The sequence below is a fragment of the Bacillus rossius genome, chromosome 8 (genome assembly GCF_032445375.1).
Source record: "Bacillus rossius redtenbacheri isolate Brsri chromosome 8, Brsri_v3, whole genome shotgun sequence".
NCBI classification, from domain to species: Eukaryota; Metazoa; Arthropoda; class Insecta; order Phasmatodea; family Bacillidae; genus Bacillus; species Bacillus rossius.
In genome coordinates, this window is record NC_086336.1 from 59,352,430 (window position 1) to 59,377,764 (window position 25,335).

General features: G+C 41.4%; 1 protein-coding gene across 2 annotated transcripts in view; it reads right to left on the bottom strand.

Annotated features, from left to right (window-relative positions):
• Positions 1-25,335, bottom strand: part of LOC134535040 (mucin-3B) — a 204,606-nt gene that overhangs the window by 41,364 nt on the left and 137,907 nt on the right. The window contains exons 3-5 of one of the 2 annotated variants that reach the window (XM_063373872.1): positions 10,863-21,515; positions 8,138-8,361; positions 3,587-3,940 (exon numbers count right to left, since the gene is read on the bottom strand). In XM_063373872.1, the coding sequence (XP_063229942.1) occupies positions 3,587-3,940; positions 8,138-8,361; positions 10,863-21,515 (11,231 nt within the window). The remainder of the gene's footprint in view (positions 1-3,586; positions 3,941-8,137; positions 8,362-10,862; positions 21,516-25,335) is intronic. The other variant, XM_063373873.1, reaches the window with a different exon arrangement.

Below are 25,335 nucleotides of genomic sequence, written 5' to 3' on the forward strand. Positions count from 1 at the left end.
GGTCCACTTAAACAACGAAAGTACCTATCCTTTATTTTTTTTGAACTTGATGAAATTATCACGCATTTCCTTCCCAAGGCAGTGGTTCAATGGGCTGGTCACAGGTCACTCACCGCCAACGAAATTTTTCAGTCTATCCACAGGGATAAATAATTTAACAGTAAAAAAATAAAACTGAGAGGTAGAGCACATGCATGCATGGGTATTTTTTATCTTTATTTTTTTTTAAATTTTTTTAAAGCGAGGTAGGGTTTCAAAATGGAGGAGGTTAGAAATGATGTGGGCCAGACTGTGCGATGGCAGGAAAATACAGCGTGTTCATAAAATAATGTCCCAGTTTCAATGGTATATTACAACAGTTTAATTTAGACTATAATTTAGACTATTTACAACAAATCACACATTAAACTGAAGGTGAACTAACCTGGTTTTTCTTAAATAATTTCAATATGTGCACCTTTATTTGTACGGCACACATCCAACTTAAAGTCCAATTCTACCCACACTTTGTTTAACAAATCAGGAGTGATGTAGGTAAAGCAATAACCTCATCAATGCTGGAAAATCATTAGGTACAGTAGCGGAGGAACGTGGACACAATCTTTTATAAAGCCCCGAAGGAAAAAAAATCGCATGGCGTTACGTCAAGTGAACGTGGAGGCCAGAGTTTAAGAGCTTATTATGCCATCGCCTGTGCCATCGTCGGATGTTTTTGCCACATTGGGGATCACAACTAAACATTAAACGAAACGCACGTTGAACTGAAATTACAGATTCACTCTTGCAAATTGCAGAACACAAAACGCTTTTCGCTCAGGAGTCGCCCATTTTGCATAGGTGGCGCTACGAGCAAGAAAACAACAAAGCAGTACTCGCTCATACGCTTATCTGAAACTGTCTGAGTTACTCTTTAATTCTGATACTGAACCAATACTATGCAACGCTTATAGTTGATACGATTGAAATTTATAACTGGGACATTATTTTAAGGATTAACTTTATAAATGCTCACTGCTCTTCGCCCTTTTACATTTTTCGTCATATCTTCAATCGTTGACGTGTCAAAATTATTGCGTCCACACGACCCAGGGAGTAGAGTTAGATTGATTTTTTAGAAGTGACAACATTTCTGGTACGCAAGAAAATGTTTCTTTACGCAAAAAAAAAAAAAAAGACTGTGGGCTTTCAGAGTGCTCACACAGATATGTAATACAATTATCGTGACTCATCTCTGAGATTGCACGAAAAAATATTAAACTATCCCTGGCTATTTTATTTTTTAAAATAATATACTTATTTCGCGGTTTTCTGAAGAAAAAAAAATACAGCACTTACCATTTCCATAGCTGACCCAGAATTAATAAATTTTAATATTTAATAGCAGAACCTCGTGTACTACACTTTATAGTGTGAATTATTATACACAAAAACAAAATTTGAAAGTTTTTTCTTTCACAGTTTGTGCGATGGCAGGCTGGAATATGAAAATTTTCTCTCAAATTACTACTATTGGGGAATTTCGTGGACTTTCCGTGACCGATTCCAACATTTCTGAATACTCCCCTGACATTCCAGAATGTAAGAAAAGCAGCGGCGGAAAGCGACGACATGCAATCCGAGGTGTTTGGAGAGGAGAGATACAATGAGAGGCTGGGGCAACTTATCCCAGCATTACCGAGACCCTGGCTAACCTGTGGTTGACTCGAAGAATCCCTGTCCCAAGAGTACCACAAGGCGCCCAACCCCCGGACAACTCAGAGAATCTGCAGGGACGTACCTCGGACAACTGGAGGCGGGCGACACTGGCAGAGGTCGGGCTCACTTACCTCCACCCGTCCTCCCAAAAATATGCGCCCTTTAAGGGTGGATCGGGAGTCAGCTTAAAGTTCGATTTTTAACTTTCCAAAGCAAGTAAGTTCAGACAGAATTGTCAAGGGATTACTAACTCCACCATTTCAATCGGGAGAGGTGTTATAGCTTCGGCTATGACCAAAGGGTTACCACCTCGGTCCCCTGCCCCACTCAGCTAACCAGAAAGTCGGACCTTATCAGCATAGTCACCACCTCGGCCCCCTGCCCCACTCAGCTAACCAGAAAGTCGGACATTATCAGCATAGACACCACCTCGGCCCCCTGCCCCACTCAGCTAACCCGACAGTTGGACCTTATCAGCAAGGTCACCACCTCGGCCCCCTATCCCACTCAGCTAACCAGATAGTTGGACCTTATCAGCATAGTCACCACCTCGGTCCCCTGCCCCACTCAGCTAACCAGACAGTTGGACCTTATCAGCAAGGTCACCACCTCGGCCCCCTATCCCACTCAGCTAACCAGATAGTTGGACCTTATCAGCATAGTCACCACCTCGGTCCCCTGCCCCACTCAGCTAACCAGACAGTTGGACCTTATCAGCATGGTCACCACATCGGCCCCCTATCCCACTCAGCTAACCAGACAGTTGGACCTTATCAGAGTAGTCACCACCTTCGCCCCATACCCCACTCAGCTAAACAGACAGTCGGACCTTATCGGCATAGTCACCACCCCGGCCTACTGTCCCAGTCAGCTAACCAGACAGCTGGACCTTATCGGCATAGTCACCACCTCGGCCCCCTTGCCCCACTCAGCTAACCAGACAGTTGGACCTTATCAGCATAGTCATCACCTTGGCCCCCTTCCCCCACTCAGCTAACCAGACAGATGGACCTTATCAGCATAGTCACCACATCGGCCCCCTGCCCCACTCAGCTAAGCAGACAGCTGGACCTTATCAGCATAGTCACCACATCGGCCCCCTATCCCACTCAGCTAACCAGATAGTTTGACCTTATCAGCATAGTCACCACATCGGCCCCCTGCCCCACTCAGCTAACCAGACAGTTGGACCTTATCAGCATAGTCACCACCTCGGCCCCCTTGCCCCACTCAGCTAACCAGACAGTCGGACCTTATCATCATAGTCACCACCTCGGCCCCCTGCCCCACTCAGCTAACCAGACAGTCGGACCTTATCGGCAGAGTCATCACCCCGGCCTACTGCCCCACTCAGATAACCAGACAGTTGGACCTTATCGGCATAGTCACCACCTCAGTCTCCTGTCCATGGGCGTTGCAACCGGGGGGGGATTGGGGGACACGTCACCCCCAATAATATAAGTCTTTAATTTCGCCCCCTCCATTAATATATTTAGTTTCGTAGTTTCGTAGTTTCTCCTGATGTTTAAATTAATGATTTTGTGTGGATACCTATAGCACCAGCAGATATGTTAACTGTGTTTTTACAAATGTGTTCCCGGAAAATATTTTTTTATAAAAAATAAATTATACATTGCAACCAACTATAATTAAAAAAAATTAGTAAAGAAAAATGCCTAAAAACCACCTTTTTTCACCTTCAAACCCCAAATTTTCCCGTGGGAGGACCCCCGGACCCCCTGCTTCCCCCCCCCCCCAAGGGGATGGATATTCCTCAACAAATAAATCAATTGAAGTCCCTCCCCCCCCCCAAAAAAATATATATATATATCCTTGCAACGCCCATGCCCTGCCCTGCCCCACAGTAGGCTGGCACCTACAGTCGGCCCACCTGCGGGAAGTGCTGGTGCGGGGCAGTGACGGTGTTGGCGACCGTGTGCTTGGACGTGAGCACCAGCGGGCCTCCCTCGTCGCCCGCCACCGTGTTTAGGTAGGTGTAGGTGGTGCGGAACACGCCCGTCGCCATGCTGGGGCTGCCCGTCAGCGTGTAGGCCGACGAGGGCCGCACGGGCGGCAGCATCAGCCCGTCTCCGGCGTCCTCCGTCACCACGTTGGACACCAGCTTGGTGGAGCTGGACACGGTGGTGGTGCCGCCGCCTTGCAGGAAGGTCGTCATGAAGGTGTAGGTGGTGAGGTAGGTCTTGGTCACCAGCTCGCGGCACGGCAGCGACGTGGACGGCGGCGCCTGCCGACCAGTGATGCCAACTCCTACAGAGTGTTCCATCTAGGACCAACTTCAAATCCCCATAGATTTAGATAAAAAAAAAAAACTCTAAAGTTTTTATTGTACAACCTGTTTGAGAGCTGAAATTATTCTCGCCACTTGTGTTGCTGTTCTTTCTTCACTTTGTTTTCAAAATATACACTTTAAATTCACGCCCTCAAAAATTTTCTTAAATAATGTACACGCTAAAAAATCCCCCTAAATAAATTTACCCCCTATAAAAACAGCATTGCAGCTTTGTTCCCCCCAAATTTGGGGGGGGGGGGGGAAACCCCAAGTTGGCATCCCTGCTGCCGACACCACCGGCGTTCGGAAAACTGCGTGATCTCGGGTATTCGGGCCCGTCACGCAACGACACGCAGGCGGAGACGGACCCCGCAAGTGTTAGCTCGACAGTGCTGAGCTCTACCGTTTACGTTTCTCCGTGCGACCAATCAGTGGCGTAGCCAGGATTTGTGTATGGGGGGGGGGGGGTGTTAAGAAGCATGGGTTACCCCCCCCCCCCGTATTAAAGCGGGGGGTCCGGGGGTCCTCCCCCGGGAGAATTTGGATTTTAAGGTGTAAAATATTGCTATTTTAGCAGTTTTCGGTACTTAAATTTAAATATTGTAATGGTAAAAATTTTATTAATTTTAATATGAAATTTGTTTGAGTGATGAATAAGAAATTAATTAAATATTTGGAGCTAAGGGGGGGGGGGCCTTGAACCTTTAAAACCCCCCTCTGGCTACGCCCCTACGACCAATAGAAGTCAGGTACTTGGCTGCGGTCGTAGCCATGTTTGTTTGTATTCTATAACACTTTAAAAAGTACGAGAATTTCCTAGCGTCCTATTATAACTCTGCCCGTGCTACTATTTAAATGCATAACACTTTTCTTTTTGTAAAATTTAAATTAATATTTCTTGACCTCGAAAATGTGCTGGGTGCCATTTGTTACGTTCACCGTGCGTTGCGGAAGCTACTGAAGCGACAGTAAAATGTTCCGGGTGATTCGTCTCTGCTTCCGTGCCGCTGTAGGACGGGCAAGTACAGTAAAATTACAGGCTGAGTGTACGGTGTGGAGTTTTAAGTTTCTATAAACCTAAAAAAAAAAAAATTCTAGAAATTTATGTTAAGAGACTCCAGATAAAAGTTTTTAATGTGAAAGTTATATAATGGGTGTGGCCTTCCTTTATTTAGTATGTAATTCTATGACACTAAGCCTTTAACGATATTTAGTGGATTGCTGTTAATAATTACATTCAGACAAAAAAAAAAGAGTCATGATTTTAAGTTAATTCCCCGACTTTCCCTAGAAAATTTTAACTACCCTGACTTTCTTGTAATTTTTTCTGACTTTCCAGAATTTGGACATCACATTTCCTACCACAAAGAATGGAGTTGTGTACCGAGGATTTCTTGACGACTCTAACCAAAACTATAATAAAATGTTTTTTTTTTTTTTAATTTTTTTCATTGTGTCCAACTGCAGCAAGACGATAGATACACTTTGCAAGACACGAGCGTTGGGGCATGGGCGACGCAACCGGGGGGGGGGGGGGGGGGAGGAGGACACGTTCCCCCCAATAATAAAAGTCTTCAATTTCGTCCCCTCCAATAATATATTTAGTTTCACAGTTATATTAAAAATATTACTTCTGTGATATAACCCATATGTTGCGCATGGTGCATTTAGTCCAATCGTGGTAATATGAGCACTTTTTAATTCGATCTTCGTGTAAAATAAAAATCAGTTCCGATACCGAGGAGAGATACTATAATAATAGTAAATATAATCACTTTATTACTTATGTTTGTGTACATGTGCGAAATATTCTTAATACTGCTGCGGCATTTAAGTGTAACATTCAGGTTTCTCCTGATGTTTAAATTAATGATTTTGTGTGGTTATAGCACCAGCAGATATGTTAACTGTGTTTTTACAAATGTGTTGTCTGAAAATATTTTTTATAAGAAATAAATTATATATTGCAACCAACTATAATTAGAATATTTAGGAAAGAAAAATGCCTAAAAACCACCCTTATGCACCTTAAAAACCCAAATTTTCCCGAGGGAGGACCCCCGGACCCCCCGCTTTTAATTTCCAGGGGATGGATATTCCTCAACAAATAAATCAATTGAAGTCTCCCCCCCCCCAAAAAAAATATCCTTGCGACGCCCATGGTTGAGGTACTTGACAGATACATTTGCTGGATTGGTAGATGAGGTCCTATGGGACATGCACGGTCACCCCGATATCACGTAAACTGGTTTATTATTTATCTCGTGAGGCCACGTTTACTCTCTGATCTCGTCCTGCGGACACACATAGGGACACATCTAGAGGGGAGATCCTGGGGTAGGAATCCCTCCCTTCTAGGATTTAATAAAGAAAAAAAAATTGGTTGTCTGTAAAGTCGGTTTACGGACGATAGTGTAACGTAACAACGTCATAACAAAAACATTGATGAAATGATTGCATACTTTTATGAATAAAATTGAATCATTTTTATTGAATTATCACTATTTTGTATGGATACAAAGAAGGAGTGGAATGAAATCTACAATTTAATTGATAAATTTACTTTTATTTGCACTCATTAATTCAAATATGTTTATTACTTTAACGAACAGATTATTTTAACTATAACTTTTATCCATGTTTGCTATTTAACTTCTTCCAATCTGTGTTATTCTGTTAAGTATAGGACGATGATAGGAAACGTAGGAAACGAATGGGAGTGTTTCAAGTTTAATGTGCCTCGAAAAAGTCAAATCGATGGTTGTTCCAATCGAGTGGAAGAGAGATAGATGCAGCGCAAGCGTACAATGAGCGTAACGGAACAAAGCGTAACGGGACAATGTGCGAAACGAAACAACGAGTCATCCTTTTTCGTGCGTGCAGCCGGCGTTCATCGATTTATTAGACGTCACGTCAAAAAGTAACGAGGACAAAATAAGAAAATTACAATAATTAGACTACATGAGGTTATAGAGAGATTATTTTGGGAGGGTATTGTTCACATTAGTGGACTACACTACAATACGCATTTACTGTCCGTTATACCCGACATGCCTCAAACAAAGAAGCGGCAGGAATTGTATTCCCACGCAGTCAGTATCGATATAACATTACTTAGTAAAAACAGATGGGCACCCACGTTTTATTTCTGGAGGGAAATTGTATCATTAGCCAAGTTTTCACTGGTGCAAGACTTCTGTTATAATAAATATTATTCCTGGATTTATTGCTTAGCTTCAACTAGTTTTCTAAGTTAAAAATACTGTTTCGAAATTAATTTTTTTAAGTGCGAATTTTTTTTAGCTATCAATTTAGACAATTTAAAAAAAATTAGCAAATCCTTGACTTTACAGGTAATTGAACACGGAATGTTTGATTTCAATGTTACATTCTTCTTCCTATTGGGCAACGGTCCATTATATTATCCCCAATAATTTTTTAAAATTTAGGTGTATTTCAGTTTTCGCCAGAGATGTGTAACATCTTTTCTCGGCAAATACACTTCTTAATATGAAACTTGGAAGCGAAATTTAAAGTAGAATTCTTTAAAATAATGCCGACTGTGATAAAACTGTGTTCTCAACAACATTTCTGGACGCGAATCGGATGTAGTTCCAGCTTACGCCACTAGAATTCGCTGCCGAAGCTCGACTTTAGAAACATTCAATTAGCAGATAGAAATGTCAAACTTTACAATGAATCGATTCCGTTAAAATGACAAAAAAAAACTTGAAATTTTTTTTTACCAAACCCCGAATTTACTTCGCGCCATCGCCATAAATACTTCCGTCCCACTGACGAAAATACTCCAAACCAAATACCTACTGTATACCGAGAGCTAAGATGTCACACCATAAAAAAAAGTCGATGTTTAAAACTGTTACGTGAGTTTGAATGTAACACAGAACGTACAAAAAGAAACAAAATTTTCATAACCTATAAATAAAAAATAAAAAAAAACGTTCTATAGAAAATAATGTTCGCAGGCTTTCACGGCCATTGTCTGAAGTGGCTTAGCTTTTGGGTTGTAGCCGCGTCCTTGGCGAATAATTCACCGACGTGTTTCGGTCGACATTGCAGTCGCCATCATCATCACTGAACGTTCTATCGAAGCGGGCCAACGCCGGCGATGTCGGCGGGCGAGGAACGCACCTGGGCCTCGGACGGCGGCAGCAGCATCACCATCTGGTCGGACAGCGTGATGGGCCGCGCCAGCGAGGAGGTGAGCACGCGCAGCACGCTGGAGGGGTCGCCCCCGGGCAAGGTGCTCCTGTCGCCGGCGACGATCACCTCCACGCCGTTGCTCATCACCTTGGTGGCGAGGTGCAGGCGCGCCTCGTTCGGGTTGGCGGTCGCCAGCAGGCGCGCCGAGGCCGCTGGACAAGCAGTTCCCAGCGTCACTCCCTCGGAGGTATCGGTCCCCACTCCCCCGGGGAAATGGGTCTACCCCTTAACCACCCGTCAACCACCCGTCAACTCGCCCCACCCACCAAACAACATCATAGACACCCTCGACCCCACAACAACAATCACCACTTCCCCTGCTCCACCCTCCATGGAAGGGCACCCCACAACAACAATCATTCCTTTCCCTGCTCCACCCTCCATGGGTAGGGCACCCCACAACAACAATCCCCTCTTCCCACGCTCCATCCTCCATGGGTAGGGAACCCTACAACAATCACCCCTTCCCCACTCCACTCTCCATTGGTAAAGCACCTCACAAAACAATCACCCCTACCCCCGCTCCACCATCCATGGGTAGGGAACACCAAAACAACAATCATTTCTTCCCCTGCTCCACCCTTCATGGGTAGGGCACCCCACAACAATCCCCCCTTCCCCCGCTCCACCCTCCATGGGTAGGGAACCCTACAACAACAATCACCCCTTCCCCGCTCCGTCCTCATTGGTAAGGTACCCCACAAAAATCACCCCTTCCCCACTCCACCCTCCATTGGTAGGGCACCTCACAAAAACAATCACCCCTTCCCCCGCTCCACCCTCCATGGGTAGGGTACACCACAACGATCTCGCCTTCCCCACTTCACCTTCCATGGGTAAAGTAGCCCAAAACAATAAATTTCCCCGCTTCACCCTCCATGGGTAGGGCACCCCACAACAACAATCACCCCTTTCCCTCCTTCACCCTCCATTGGCGGAGGTAAAATGGTTGTGACAAATAATGAAAGCACAGTATAATTTGATATTGGGATGTACACACGTTCTTAGAATTTTTTGTTTTTGCAATCAGGAAATGGAATGTAGCAAAGGGTAATTCCATTAGGTCCTGAACCATCCTTTCCGGGATTTAAAAAAACGCAAAGGAATTGTGTTTCCTGTTACTGTAAGCATATCTATCATACATTGACATGTGTGTTTAGTGTTTTTAAAACATTACAATATTTTTATTTATGACTTGGTTAAAGAAATCATTAAAAAATTCATTTAAGAACAAAGTATTAAAATTGATTATAAAACTAAGATATATAATGTTCATTATGTTAAAGAAAAATCATTACTTGAATTTATACTTGTAAATGTTGGAGTTATGAAAAGTTATCTATTACCTGAGATTTTTATTTAAGCGTAACAGTAAATTTTCTTTCAAACTTCAGTTACGTCTTCGTGGGGAAGATTGATTTAAGATAGTTTTTGGACATATGCCATTGTTGGTTATACTGTATGTCACAAGAAACCTTAATAATGGACAATAAAGTGTTTGTATATTCGTCATTTCTGAACCGTTATTGAGGTTTCTCTTAAGACATCCAGTGTAACCAGCTATGGCAAATGTCAAAAAAGAATCTTAAATCAGGGACCTATACATGTTTATGGTTTTTTTTACATTCGTATCAAATACATAAATATTTCACCACTGACTCTTTCTTGAAAAAAAAAAAACAGTCCAAACTTTCTTTTTAATTTGGCACATTCGGGATCACAACCGTGTCGGAACACCGATTTTGCCGGATTATAAAAGTCAATACAGTTTTTATCAGGAATACAAACAAAAACTATGGCTGTACAAAGTTTTAAAATTTGCAAACATGATAGGTAACCCCGCTTTAAAACAAGAATCCACATGGGAAAAAATAAAAAAGGTGATAATTGCCAAACTAAAGAATGTGCCAAAATGAAGAATGTTGAATTTAAGAGCTTAAATTGTGTTGTTTTGTTGTATGAATAAATCTTTATAAATATTTTGTAATACAAGTGTACAGAATGTTTTCTTGAAAGATTAGAATTCGCTCTCGTTGAAGTTTCAAAGGATCATGCATCACTTTTTTTTCATTTAATATTCTCATTATTTAACTGACTTAAAAATAAAAATCATCATTAATATGCATTTTCCTATCCCAAATGCTCAGTCACACTAAAACGGGCAAAAACATTTAAGAAATCAAGAGCATTGTGGACTAAAGTTCTTCACGCCAGCAATATGGCAAGATGTCACTCACAAATCATTACTTTTTTAAGGCTTAGCTGGACGGCAGTCAAATAACAGGGAACACTCCGTCTAAAGGCTGTTCCTAGAACTTAAGACTTTGCTTGAAACAATAAGCAACTACCCCATTTCCCTTGTGTCTTTCACTATTCTGTAATGAAAGTTTGTTGATGTTGCTGTGATGGAATAATGAAATGGAGAAAAATACTTTTTACAATAGATTTTCAAATACTACATTCCCAGTAACCTCACAGACAGAACACTCATAAAAGGAAAGAAAAGAGCAAGAAGTTTGTCCACTATCGAGTATTAAAAACAATCAGACAGACTGACAAGAATGTGATTTTCAGTTAGTTTTTGAATGAACAGTAACATAAACACAAAGAAATAAATAGGTTTAAGAAAATACAGAATCTTTCAAAAACATACCTTGCGTACTGGCCACTGTTGTCGTCACTGGCTCGGTAAGTGTCACTTTTGTCACATGAGGTTTGACTTCTGTAGTAGACGTGACATATTCATCAGTGCCGTCAAAACGAGTCACAATAAATGTGTAAGTGCGCAGTCTGGTGGTGGTCAAGATACGTGTTGTGAGTGCTGGCATTACTGTTTGTGTTGGCTGTTCAGAGTCCGTCTGTTCTTCAGGTGTGTCTACCTCCTCCGAGACTTCAAATTTGGTTTGTACATCATCGTGTTTTTGCGAGGTGGTGGGAGTAGCTGTAATGTGCTGTGTTGGGCTAGTCAGTGGAATTTCTGTGTTGATGTGAGGACTGTCTGCTGTTGTTATTTCTGGCAAGGGTGGCGTCTCTGTGGTCACAATTTCCGAAGATACTTCAACAGGATTTACACTAGATGAAGTTACAGAATCATGGACACCCTCATTTAAACTCAACAAACTTAATTCTTTAGTTGGTTCTACATGCCCATAAGTATATGAAGAGTCAGTTGCCTCTATCTTGGGCAGCCTTGTAGAACCTTTAAATCCGCGAGGAGAGTTACTACTTCGGCCAAACGACCTAGAAGATGATTTCCTCCCTCTGTACGATGTTTTGTAATCGCTTGAAGGCGTAGTCCTCTGGGTTGTTGATGGTGACGAGTTTCTTCGTTTCTGACCAGAAAACGACAACTTTGTTCTTCCAGGTTTCCTGGTAATACTAAAACGTGTTGGGCGAATAAATCGTGGACCTTCGTAAGTGCTACTTGATTCTACTTTGTCTCCTGATGTTTCGGTAATTGATTCTTGTTGTGACTCAGTATCATTTTCTTGAACTTGTTTAGATCTCTCTGCATTTGTGCCCTCTTCTTGATGGTCTTTTTCGATCAAAGAAACTGCCACATTTCGAAGTTTTTCATTATTTATTGACTCATCAATTACTCCTTCTTCCAAGGGTGGATTACTAGATATTAAATCTTCTGTTGCTACAATTTCTGGAACACTGGGTTCATTATTCAGTGAGCTTAAATGATCAAGTGAGGCAATAGAGTCCTGTTCTTTTCTCAACAGTGTAAGTAGTGAGCCAAATGTGCCATACTGTTGTTCCTGAACAGTCGACTCTATGGCTGATGTATATAAAGGAGTAGTAATGCTTTTTAAAAATGTTTTTTCTGCGTCCTCTGTCTTGTATAGTGATGAGAAGTCATCAGATGTATATTCTGGTTCACTTTTTTCGGTATTTATGTTCTGATTGTTATGATCACCAATTGTTTCTGTGGCTTCAACTGTTGGATTAAAACTTTTCTGAGTGCCAGTTGCTTTGATGTCAGTCGTAAATGAAGTGCTTTCACTTACGAAAACTTCTGAGATCCCCACCATTTTGTCAGTATCTATGCTTTCTTCTGTGTTCTGTTCAGTTACCTGTGCCAACATAGGCTGATAGGAGTATGATGTTGGCAGAGGCATAGACACAGATTCGGTGATTAATATAGCTGAGTGTGTTTTATGTGCTGGTCTTCTTTTAGTCACGATTATACGCCTTTTGTTGCTGCTATGTGTGACTGGCAGTTCAGAAAGAGGATGTTTTTTAGTCACACGAATTAATTTTCGAGAAGAACTCACAGGATACCTTGAATGCACAGAGCTATTTGGTTTTTCATTTCCTTCAATATTGTCTTCATTGCTACTCACAGCTGATCCATCATACGAGTTTTGATTTACTGTCTGGTCGGCTGACTCCAATTCTGCTCTTTCTTGACTGTGCATTGGTTTCAACTCATGCCCAAGTGGTCTTTTTCTACGTGCCACTAGTACTCTTTTTACATGTCTGTTGTCATCCTTTCTTTCTTTGCTGTTTTCAGCATTGTTTGGTTTACGGTTTCTAATTACCTTTACTCGACGCATCATGGGTTTGTGCTTGTCACCAGCTTTTAGAAAATCGTCATTTTGTTCTGAGGTATCCATATCTGGAACAATTTCTTTCCTTTGGGCTTCAGAAAGAGAAAAAATATCACTTTCCTCTTCAGAATTGTCTCTGCCTCTTTGAATGGGAACTTTTACTCTTACTATTTTTCTGCGCCTTTTTCTCATATTGTTATTAGTATGATGTTGCTCACCAGACTGTGATGTTAGGTCTCTAGCTTCTCTTTTTAAAGATCTATAGTCATCTAATGGTGTACCTCTACTGCACATATTCATAGTCATGAAAGAAGCATAACATTTGTGGTTTTCAGAAAGTTTTTGGGATTTTATAATGCCCCTGTTTAGTGAAATATTGCCCTTTCGCTGGAGTCGGGGAAACTCAGCGGGGCTGTTCAATAAAAAATGACCGGTACCATTAATTGTTTTGATTGCAGTTGAAGAGGCATCATATTCGTTTACTTTCCGTGTTGTTGAAGGGTTTGCAGAGTGTACTTTCATTGATGTTTGCACCACAGATATGTAGCGACTGACATCACCCACCATGCTTTCGAGACTTTGAGTTTCAGTGGTGCTAATGTCAGTATATACTTCATTAATGGCAGAAGTTATAAAATTGTTTGTAATTTCATTGTCTTTATCAGTGAAAGAGCTGACAATATCTGGAAACTTTGATGTATCTACTTTAATGATGCCAGCAGAGGAACCATATTTGTGGTCATTTCTTTGAGTCTCTAGTTGTACTGTGACAGTTTTTTCAAACATATTTGGTAATTCTCTTTTTCTTCTAGAAGATTCTTCTCCCAATGTTACAGTAGACAGAACAGTACTGAACTCTCCTGGTCGCCTTCCGGAAACATATAATGTTACAACACTTGTTTCTGCTGGTGCTTGTGGTGGATCAGGTGGTTTTGTGTCTGATGTTTTCAGTCTTCTCCTCTTATTTGGCTTAGAGTTTTGGGACTGATTGTCATCTTTAGCAACTTGAAGAGAATCATTACTATTCTCAAAAAGTTCATCAGATTCTGATTCTCTTGCAAGTCTGTCAGCATCATCATCTGTTCTTTGTCGTGTTTGTATTCCTCGCCTCCTCACTTCATCATCCAGAATTGGAACATCATTCGGAAGAAGCCTAGCATTTTCAGATTGTAATAATTGTTGCTGTAAACCCAACAATGGGTTACTGGTAGTTTGAGGTTGATTCTGGCCTAAAAGTTGTGCTTGAAGCAAAGCTGGCAGTAGAAGAGAATTTAATTGATTATTGGCAGCTGTTGGTGTCACAACTATTGTTTCTGTTAAAAATTCAGTGGCTGTTATTACTTCTTCGGACTGGTCAACGATTGTGGTAAGAATTTCTTTTCCTCTGAAAGTCAGAGGGATAACAGTCGATGTACCTTTGGTGACAGTTGTGACATAACTTGTTGTGCGTGTTTTGTATTCAGTTGTTGGAGAGGGAGGAGGACCATTGTTATTATTGAGAGCAAGAAGAGGATTAATATTAGGCTGAAGGTTAAGGTTTCCCAACAGTAGTTGTGATAAAAGAATATTGGCCAATGGTGCATTAGGACTAATCTGGGGCTGCAGTGTACTTACAACCTTCTCAACTGCATACACTGTACTTGGAACAACATGGGAGAATGATGTTTTCCGACCTCTAATCACAGTAGGTGTGAAGATAACACTGGTGGTTGGTGAATCACGAAGAAAGAATTGAGTAACTTCTGTCACTCCTCCAGGCAATATGCCTGTTGCTTCACTCGTAAGAAAATACACAGTGTTTCCTTCTTTACCAACAGTAGCTGTATATTGGTGTGGACCCAATACTTCAGTACTTGGGCTAGCTGTGATTATATTTCTGTATTCAGTGACCTTGCCATTTAACACTGGAATAGTTACTTCTGTTGGTACCTGGTGTGTCACTGTTATTGTGCCATCAAAACTGGTGGGCGTGAATGTAAATGTGTCGTAGTCTGAAGTCTCACTGCGATAGCGTGTTCTAGTATTTCCCCTGCCTCTGTTAGTATTACCATTTGAGTTTCTGTACCTTGGCGAATTGGCTCTTGTGTATGTTGTGTCTGTTTGTTGTGTGTGTGATTGTGTTTTCTGTGTGTGTGATTGTGTTTTCTGTGCATGTGATTGTTTTTGCTGTGTCCTTAATCGAGGGGGTTTTGGTCTTTGTGCAGCTGGAGCAGGAGTTGTCTCAGAACGACTGTTTTTGTTTGTCCTCCGCCGTGGAGATGACGATGTTGATGGCCGCTTGAAATTCGTACGGCTGCTTGTGCTCGAGTCCTTCTCTCGCAGTGTAAACTGAGATCTTCCTGAATTGGATGTTGATGATGTTGGTCGAATTTTCTGAGTATTTTGCGGTGCCTGATTACGTTGTCTTGGAGTAAACCTTCCTGTACCAGAAGATTTTGATTTTGGGGGATCAGGTATTACCACGGTTTCCTCTACTGTATCAGCTCTATCTTGAGCTTGAGCTCCTGGTTTCGACCCTGGGCGCCTAAAGCGTCCATATGTTCTGGCAGTGCTACCTTCCCTTCTTGTACCATATTCTGCTTGTCGTTTTGACCTAGGTTTTCTTAGAAATCTTGGAAATGGACGAATTTGAACAGTTTGGTATGAGTTACCTATTCTTCTGTTAGCTTGCTGAACAGTCGTTTTTGATTCGGTTTTCTCAGAACCCTCATAGTCATTATCACCTATTTCTTCTTCTGCAATTTCATCATCTTCATCTTGATTATCCTGCTCTTCATTCTCACTTTCCTCATTTTTCTCATTTTCTTCTTCATTTTCCTCTGGTTCTTGTTTCCTGAAAAGACCTCTAGGTGGAAACAAGCTATTGCCAGGCCTAGGTCTGTTTGCCACAGGATTGTACCTGCTAGCAATACTGGAGGCTGGTCGAGGCTGCAAACGTTTTGGCGTAGTAGATGGTGTACGATTTTCATTATTTTGTTTCCGTGAACGTGGGCCTTTCTTAGATGGAGTTGTATTAGTTCTTGGAGAAGTGCTCTGAATTTGTTGTGTTCGCAAATTCGGTGGTCTTCGTAGTCTCAAAAGTGGATTTGTATTTCTCCTAAATGATTCAGTACTAGTTGGCTGAGTGGGTGTCTCTTGGTCCTCTTCGGCATATAGATCAGTTTCTTCTGTTGCAGTTAATGTGGTATCGTCAGGACTTAATGTATCATCTAACGATTTCGGCGTGGTCGAAACACCAGTTGTTGCTGAAAATCCTCGCCCAAATCCCGATGAAAGTGTGGGACGTATACGCAGTCTCCCTCCAGCCCCACCTGGATATATACTAGAAGAACCACGTCCTTGGGAGCTTTTGAATATGCTTGCACGTCTTGATGGGAATCCAGAACTTGATGTAGAAGTAGCAAATATTCTTCCAGATGTGGAGGAACGACCTCTGGCCCTACCTTGGTAAGTAGATGAGCCATGAGATATACCAGAGGTAGAGCTTCCTCTGTTACGAGAAAATCTTCTTGATCCAGAGGATGAACTAGGTTGTATTTCATTAGCCACATTGTTTTGTGAACTTTGTCTCCGGTTACTAGAAAATCGTCCTCTTGATGAGCCTCCACCTGGACCACTTCTTTCATTTGATTTAGCTGGTGATGCTGTGATTGTGGGAGTTACTGCATTTCTTGTTATAGTCGTAGCACTACTTTTATGCCTAGGATTGAAAGCAGGTCTGTTGCGTGATTTTATAACGAAAGGTCTTATTTGTGGGGTGAAGGTGTTTTTCCTCGTGGGGAACGTCAGTCTCGATTTTACTCTGCTCTTACCCGGTGATGAAGCTTCATCGTTTTCTTCATCGCTGTCCTCTTTCTCATCATCATCTGCATGATCACTTTCACTACTTTCTTCTGTGTCTGTTTGAGTTTTTGATTCTCCGTCATCAATTGAACTTTCAATAACCACAGGAGATGGCAAAGTACTAACAGATGCAGTGGGCAGTATATCTTTTACTCCAGTCTTAACTGAGCTGGCAGATATCAATCCTGTTGGCACAGGTGTTGATGTCATGTCTATCTTAAAACTAGATGTACTTTCAATTATTTGTGCATAACGCCCATCAATTTGTGTACCAACAACTTTAGACTCATAAAATGTGGTTGTGTTATCCTTAACAATGGTACCATCTATTATTCTAACAAGGCCGGTGCGGAAAGGATCAGCTGTGGTTTTTAAGGCAGCAATTAATGATTGCTTTTCAGGATCGACTTTCAGAGAGGATGAACTTTCAATTACTTGTGCATACAGATTGTCAATGTAGGTTCCTATAGCCTTTGTTGTATAAAATGTTGTAGTAACACCATCTGCATCTATTATACGACCTTCATTCAATGATATAATTCCAGTTGGTTGAATTGTGACTTGCAAAACTGGAACAGGTGATGGTTTTGGAGTAACTATTGTTGTCGAACTTTCTAAAACTTTTGCATAAAATCCATCTATATATGTACCAAATACGTCAGTTGAATAAAGTGTAGTAGTTCCATTATTTACCAGACTTGTGAGTATGGTGGACAACAAGCCAGTTGGTAATAGCGAAGGTGATGAGCTTTTACCATCTATTTTGGAATTTTTTATAATTTCCTCCACCAACTGTTCCTGTGGGGAGGTACCACCTAAAGATCTTCCTGACTTGACATCATTTTCCGGTGTAGTATTGTTCAGAACTGAGCTTACTGTCTCCAGTCGACTGTTCACCACAGTGCTATCACCTATGTATGAGGTCATAAAATATGTGTAAGTAGTGTATACTGTAACTAGCTCATTACTATCAGTGGGTGATGTCAATACCTCTGTGGATGTTGCTGAAGGTTCGATTACTTCAGTTGGGTCTGAACCTAAAGAACTTGGCAGTTCTAATAACTCTGATGGTAGAATTACAGGAATAGTATTCACTGGCTTGGATGCAGACACAATCTCTGTTGAGAAATCTCCTGTTGTGGCTGTTGGAGTAATAATGTTGGACACAGTTTCCTCACGGCTTGTGATGGTCGAAGCGCCATCCTTGTACAGAGTGGTCCAGTATGTGTATGTTGTGAAATATGTTATTGGGAGTGACTGGTCATCTGTCTCAGTAACTTGCGTAGTTGCTTGAGGACTTAGAGTTTCTGTTACTACATTTGTGACAGTTTCTAAACGACTGACAATGTCGCTTGAAGATGTACCTTTGTAAAGTGTTGTGAAAAATGTGAAAGTTGTAAAGTAAGTTTGTAGTAATAAAGTGGCAGATGGTTGTATTTCTTCTGTATTGCTTTCAGAACTTATCTGATCATCTAGAGGATAATTCCTGTCATTCCTTTCTAGCATGAGCATTTGCCCACCTCCAGATGTACTACTGGTGACATCAGTACTCATACTTTCTACAACCATCCTTTCAACATTTTCTCCCTCATTGTTCTCATTTATTCCTCTAGAAGCAATGGGTGATTTTGTATCTTCTACTTTTTCTATCCTTTGGGTAACACGTGGTCGTGATATAGTAGTACTGTAAGCATATTCTCTGTCCAAGTAAGGTGTTCCATCAGACAATATCTTGTTTTCTTCATCATCTACTGCCTCAAAGTTATCCTGAAATGGAGAGATTTTATTTTCTGTTTTTTGGTTATTTCTGAATATTGTGCTGCTGTAGGAATAGCGTGGGGTAGATTTGAACACTAGTGAACGAAGAGGTGTATATTCACTTGTGGGCTGAATTATGTTTGGTATGTTTGATTGTGGAGATTCTAACTGATCTGTTATGGTTGTAGAGAGAGGTTCATAAACATTTTTAGACGAGGAAGCTTCTATTGCAGTCTTAGAGACACCAATAAATTGCTTGTTTGGGGTAATAATGTTTGTGAATACTTCAGTCTTACTAGTTACCGTAGTTTCATCATCCACAAATATGGTTGTAAAGTAAGTGTAGGTTTTGTAAAATGTCTTCGGTTTGCCATCGTCCAGATGTGTGGAACCAACTTCGTTGTCAAGTGTTGGGGTGGGTGATGCAAGCTCTTTTTCTAAATCAACTGAATCGATCACAGATGAGAATAGTTCCGTATCTGGGTTTGTGATTTTCTCTGGTAAGTACTGTGTTGTTGGCCTACCAACACCTACACTAGTTGGTGTGATCTCAGACATGACTAGTGAGTCATCCCTTCCAAGCAAACCAGCTACAGCTGGATCTGTTTCACGTGTTAGGAAATTCTTATCAATAGTCGATGTTACAACATTAGTCTCAACAACTTCTCGACTTGCGACACTAGTTGTGGTTTCATGGAAGTATGTGGTCAAATAAGTGAATGTAGTGTACAAGGTCTTGAATATCAAATCTATTTCTTCTTCATTGACATCAACTGCATCACTGAGTTTTATAGGTGGTGTGGGGAAAGGCGAAGATTCAGTTGTACTTTCTGCTTCTGTTATATCGTTATTAGGATTTTCTGTTGTTTGCAAAATATCTACTGGATAATCACTTCCAGTTTCTAAATCATATTCTGTTTTATTTTTTAGATCAGGTTTAAAATTGAGTTTGGGTTCATTAGTTTCCAAATTTTCAGCAATTACTGTAGGACTGGAACTTATTTGCATGGTTAGTGAAGTTTTAGGTACATCAATAACCTTTGTCAATAAACTTATTTCTTCTGTCGTTACTTCTCTAGACCTTATTGAAGTTGTGGTTGATGTTGGCCCTACTGGAATAAAAAATGTAGTGAAATATGTAAATGTTTTAAAAATCTTGGATGGGATAAGCTGAGTTATTTGTTCTAGGTCAGATGTTTTCATAGCTATGTGCTGTAATATGCTTCCTTGCGAAGGTTCCACATCATTTGTATTGTCATTGGTTTCGGAATGGTCTTTAATTGCTTCAGAACTTTCATCTATTTGTGCAGTAGTTTGATCAGTTAGATTTGAGTTGGCACCAGGGACAAAATCTATTTCATTGGCCACATCATTATTTATTTCTACTGTGGTTGTTTCTACTGGTACTGTACTTAGTGTCTCATTATCATGAACTATTTTTGGTGTTTCATCTGTGGATGTTTGTGTCACTGATTCTTCGGTTGTAGTAGCTGGCAGTTCCACTGTAGCTTGTGTAGTTGGAACTGCTTCAAGCACTTCAGTTGAAGGTGGAGCCTCGACAACTGCTGTAGGTTTTATGGTTTCAGACTCCTGTGAGTAAGGTGTTGTGGTTTCATCCACAAAAAAGAAAACACTAGATGTAGAGTGGATAACTTGCGTGTATTTACCTGCTTCATAGGTTCCATATATAAGTGAAGTAAAAAGAGTAGTTGTACCATCTAACGCCCGAGTACCAGCAATAGCCTTAATTAGACCTTCTGGTGTTGGGTTGTCGCCATGATTTATTGCTTGCGTTCTAGTTGTTGCAAATGTCCATGGTAGCTCTGTGGGCTCTGAAATAATTTCTGTTAAATATGGTGTTCTCTCTAAAACTTCTTGGTCACTAGTGCTCACTGCTTCCGATATCGTAGGTTCGATAGTGCTAGACATAGTGACATCCACCAGAGAAGGCTCAATTTCATATTCTGAGGAAGCTACTGCATCAGGAGTTGTGCTTTGAAACATTTCTTGTTCACGGGCCAGAAAAGACGATGTTTGTTCAAATGATAATTGATCGTAAGTGCTCTCAGGAGGTTCCGTTACTTCATCTACCTCTGCTTCAGTGACTTCTGTTGATGACTCTAAGGCCTTGTCGTTTCGGATTCCTGAGCTGGGTGTTTCTGGCAGCACCACCATCGTGGGCAAAGCTGTCTGCATGCTCAGAGAATGGCCTGTTACCGTGCGTGTCACCATCCCTGGCGTGTGTGACATGAAAGTCTTCACGGTGGTCACTACAGACACTAGTTCACTCGACAGCGTTGCTGCTCCAGTCATAGACGTCACAGGCACGTTCGGAACATCGGGATTTTTCGTGTTGGGCATGAATATGATCACCGTGTCACCCACCGTCGTGCTGAAGTCCGCAAAGCCGTAATACGTGACCGTGTCAAGTTTCCTGAGGCTGTTGAGCGCGCCTCCCCTGAACAGAAGTTTCCCGCCCCTGGGCCTGCCGCTCTTGGCGGTCGACGCGCGCCGACTCTCGGTGGTGTCTTCGTCCTCCTCGTCCACCGAGAAGCCGCTGGGGGCGAAGTCGTGGCGGACGGTGAACGTGGGCAGTCCGTCGACGGGGCGGACGACCTTCGCGGGCTTCAACTCGTTCAGGTCCGCCTCCTGCGAGCCGCCGCCCACGAAGTAGTCGCCCATGCGCTTGGCCTTCAGCTGGTTCTCCGAGCTGTCGTCCTCGCCGTCCGGGTAGCGCGCGGCGACGGGCGCGGGGTCCTCGTAGGCGGCGAACTGCGTGCCCGGCCCGAACTTCTTCTTCACGTCGTTGGACCGCCTGAGGGCCTCGTCCAGCGCATCGTCGGCGTACCGGCGCTCGGTCGTCGAGGTGGTCTCGGGGAGGGCGAACACGCTGACCACCCGCTCGTCGGCGCGGGAGGGGAGCGCGAAGGGCTGCTTGGAGGGGTAGACGACGTGCGGGCGCGGCGGCGCGGCCTGGGGAGGCCGGCGCCCGGCGTCGTACAGCACCCGCGAGGTGGTGAGCAGCAGCCGGGTGTAGCCGCGCCCGCCCCCGGCCGGCGTGGCCACGAGGCGCGTGGCGTACTCCGTGGTGGTGCCGTCGTGCACGAAGGTGCGCGCCGTGGAGGAGAGCACCCCCAGCGCGGCGTCTGCTGCGGGGGGAGGGGGAGGACAGTGAGACAGAGAAGTGGGGCGCACACACACCGCGCATGCCCTGCACCCGGCCTCTATGTACACATGCACTCTCCAACACATCACTTGTCCAAATGTTTTGCGGAGAAAGTCAAGCATTGCATTTTTTTTTCAGGAAATACGTTCTTACCTGCACATATATATTTTTAAAAAACAACTTTCCATCAAAAATAATAATAATTTGTACTTTCACTACTTAGCTTAATAAGACAATTTAATATATATCATGCATCTGGGCTTCATTTTTTTTGTCCCGAATACACAAAATTGTGAATATTGAATGAAGAAAATGTTCGAAAAGTTTAATTATTTACAGGTATGTAAAAAATAAATTATTCCCACTCTCGTTTCTGTATTTTGTTATTTGTGTGTTTAGTCGTCAGGTTAGTTGTGATTTTTTTTAGGGTACTGTTACAAAAACGATGGCACCAATTTTTTTAGTGACGTTTATGTTAACAATAGCATATACATTCTACAAGTTAAACAATGTCTAGTAACTATTTACTACTTTCAAATAAAGATAACACATTATTTTAATAGTGATTTGTATGTGTTAAAAATAATTCATATATCCTGTATAAAAAATATTAAATTGTTAGTAAATGTGTGTAGTGCTCCAAAAATGCATTGCTTTACTTTTCTCGAAAAAAATTTAGACAAAAATTTTTTTTCACGAAATACTTTCAGAGAACTATCTAAATTTTGTCTCTGCTCTTTGCCAAATCAATCTGCTTGTTAAACACGCTAAACTGACAGTTGGAGAAGAAATGGATGTGACAAAAAACACAAAATGGTAACACTTGCTATTTTATTTCTGTACATTATTCTACAGGTTCCACTAGTTGTGTAATATCATTAAGAAAAAATGAAAATTTTTCTTAAGAATTAAAAATCAACCATTTTTTTTTAGAAACAGGGGGGGGGGGAAATTTAAATTTTTGCGATTCCTTCACAAAATATTACTTAACACATAGTTACTGTAAAATAATATATTCGTAGGAAATAGTTCAGCAATTCTATGAAATGTTAAAAATAACAGACAACTGCCGGCTTGAATAAAAATGAATTGCATTATTTTCCACTTAATTATCTTGTAGAAAAGTTTCGTTTATGCCATAGGAAAATAAAGCTACATATAATCTGAGATGTGTTGTGAGTAATTTTTTTTATGAAACTTTGGTTGCGTTTGTTAAAATTGAATATGGACCATCACGCTTGCTTGGACAAGTTTAAGTCTATATCGACCAAACCAACTCTTCAGATATTGCTGATTACTTCGCCGGTTATATGTAACAATATGCATAGCTATAGCCACTCTATTATTCCGCAGATTCTGTGGGCAGAAAAGTAAACTTGAAGCACACTTTGATTTTAGGACTATACAGATTGAGTCTGAATTCAACCGAAAAAAACTTTTGGCTGCAGTTCCATCACGTGAATTGCTTCTAAGGCTGGTACAGTTTTCGAAGTTTAAGCTGAACAGCATATTTATTGTAAATAATAGAGAAAGTATTTAAGATGGAACACCGACTGTCTGGATTATGTGTAACTTATGAAGTTCTCTAACAACCCCGAATTTTGTCGCTGTCATAGAATAATTTCATTGAAATAATTTGGAGTAGTAACAAGTCACGAAGTATGGAAAAAATAAAGGTATTACTTCAAATAATTTCAATAAAATAATTTTGCGACAGCAACAAAATTCGCGATAGTTGTAGAACTTCATAAGTTACACATAATCCAGACAGATAGTGTTCCATCTTAAATACTTTCTCTTGTGTGTATATATATATATATACACACACACACACACACACATATAAATGTTTGTTTGCTTTGTCTCGTATGCGTTCCTAAACCATTCATCCGATTGAGCCGTAACTTTGCGCAATTGACCTTCGAAACCTCGAGGGAGGTCACTGACTACACGAGATTACGAAAAACCACACCCATACCCCCGTTCCCCTCCCATTAAAACAGAACTTCATCACTACTTTATGAAATTTTGTTCACTTTGCGTTTAAAATATATGATGTAACTGTGGTCTATATTTGTTTTTTATATATATATATATATATATATATATATCTAATATATAAAATTCTCGTGTCACAGTTTTCGTTGCCATACTCCTCCGAAACGGCTTGACCGATTTTGATGAAATTTTTTGTGCTTATCCGGTATCTATGAGAATCGGCCAACATCTATTTTTCATCCCCCTAAATGTTAGGGGTAGTCCACCCCTAATTTTTTTTTATTTCCAGTTTTTGGTAGGAAATCACCATGGCAACAGCTGTTGCTTTGTTGATGCTTCATTCGTCTCTATGGCAACGGCTATTTCATTGTTAGTGCAGTCCTCATCACCGTTGAAATTTTGCAAGTACTTTAAATATCAAAAATTGCCCTTTTTTTTCAAGTATATATATTTTACAGACTTGAAACTTCACAGTAATGTTCCTTATGTTACGCAGGATGACATTTTCCGAAAATTAGATCCCATAGCATAGGTGGTTAAAACCAGGCAACAGTGGGTAATTTGTCTGCATGAGAACAGTATTTTGCATTGTTCATGCCTTCTGCGTCTCCATGGCAACAGGCATCGCGCGGCAGTGGCGTACCCACAACGAGGGGCATGTATTATGAGCGGCGCAAGAGTGATCTGCCTGTAGACTGCCGTAGCGAAGTACGGGTACATCAGTTTTATGTTGCGTGCACGAGTCGGGAAACCATCGGTACATTATACAGCATTGTAATAAATTTTCACGGAATTTTTTATTATTTACCATTACTGTAAATGGGAGATGTGGCATAATTCTTTTTCCATTAGTATAGCCGTGCGAAGCCGGGTCGGGCAGCTAGTCTTATATATAAAATTCTCGTGTCACAGTTTTCGTTGCCATACTCCTCCGAAACGGCTTGACCGATTTTGATGAAATTTTTTGTGCTTATCCGGTATCTATGAGAATCGGCCAACATCTATTTTTCATCCCCCTAAATGTTAGGGGTAGTCCACCCCTAATTTTTTTTTTATTTCCAGTTTTTGGTAGGAAATCACCATGGCAACGGCTGTTGCTTTGTTGATGCTTCATTCGTCTCTATGGCAACGGATATTTCATTGTTAGTGCAGTCCTCATCACCGTTGAAATTTTGCAAGTACTTTAAATATCAAAAATTGCCCTTTTTTTTCAAGTATATATATTTTACAGACTTGAAACTTCACAGTAATGTTCCTTATGTTACGCAGGATGACATTTTCCGAAAATTAGATCCCATAGCATAGGTGGTTAAAACCAGGCAACAGTGGGTAATTTGTCTGCATGAGAACAGTATTTTGCATTGTTCATGCCTTCTGCGTCTCCATGGCAACAGGCATCGCGCGGCAGTGGCGTACCCACAACGAGGGGCATGTATTATGAGCGGCGCAAGAGTGATCTGCCTGTAGACTGCCGTAGCAAAGTACGGGTACATCAGTTGTACGTTGCGTGCACGAGTCGGGAAACCATCGGTGCTATTCATTTTCTCTCCGGTACATTATACAGCATTGTAATAAATTTTCACTGAATTTTTTTTTATTTATTTTTTATTTAACTGTAAATGGGAGATGTGGCTTAATTTTTTTTCCATTAGTATAGCCGTGCGAAGCCGGGTCGGGCAGCTAGTATATATATAAAAAGAGTTTGATCACGTTCTACATATAATGAATCAAACAAATCCTTTTGATGTAATTTAGCACACTTTGCGTTTTAAAGAAGGGGGGAAATTGTTGTCTTCAACTAATTT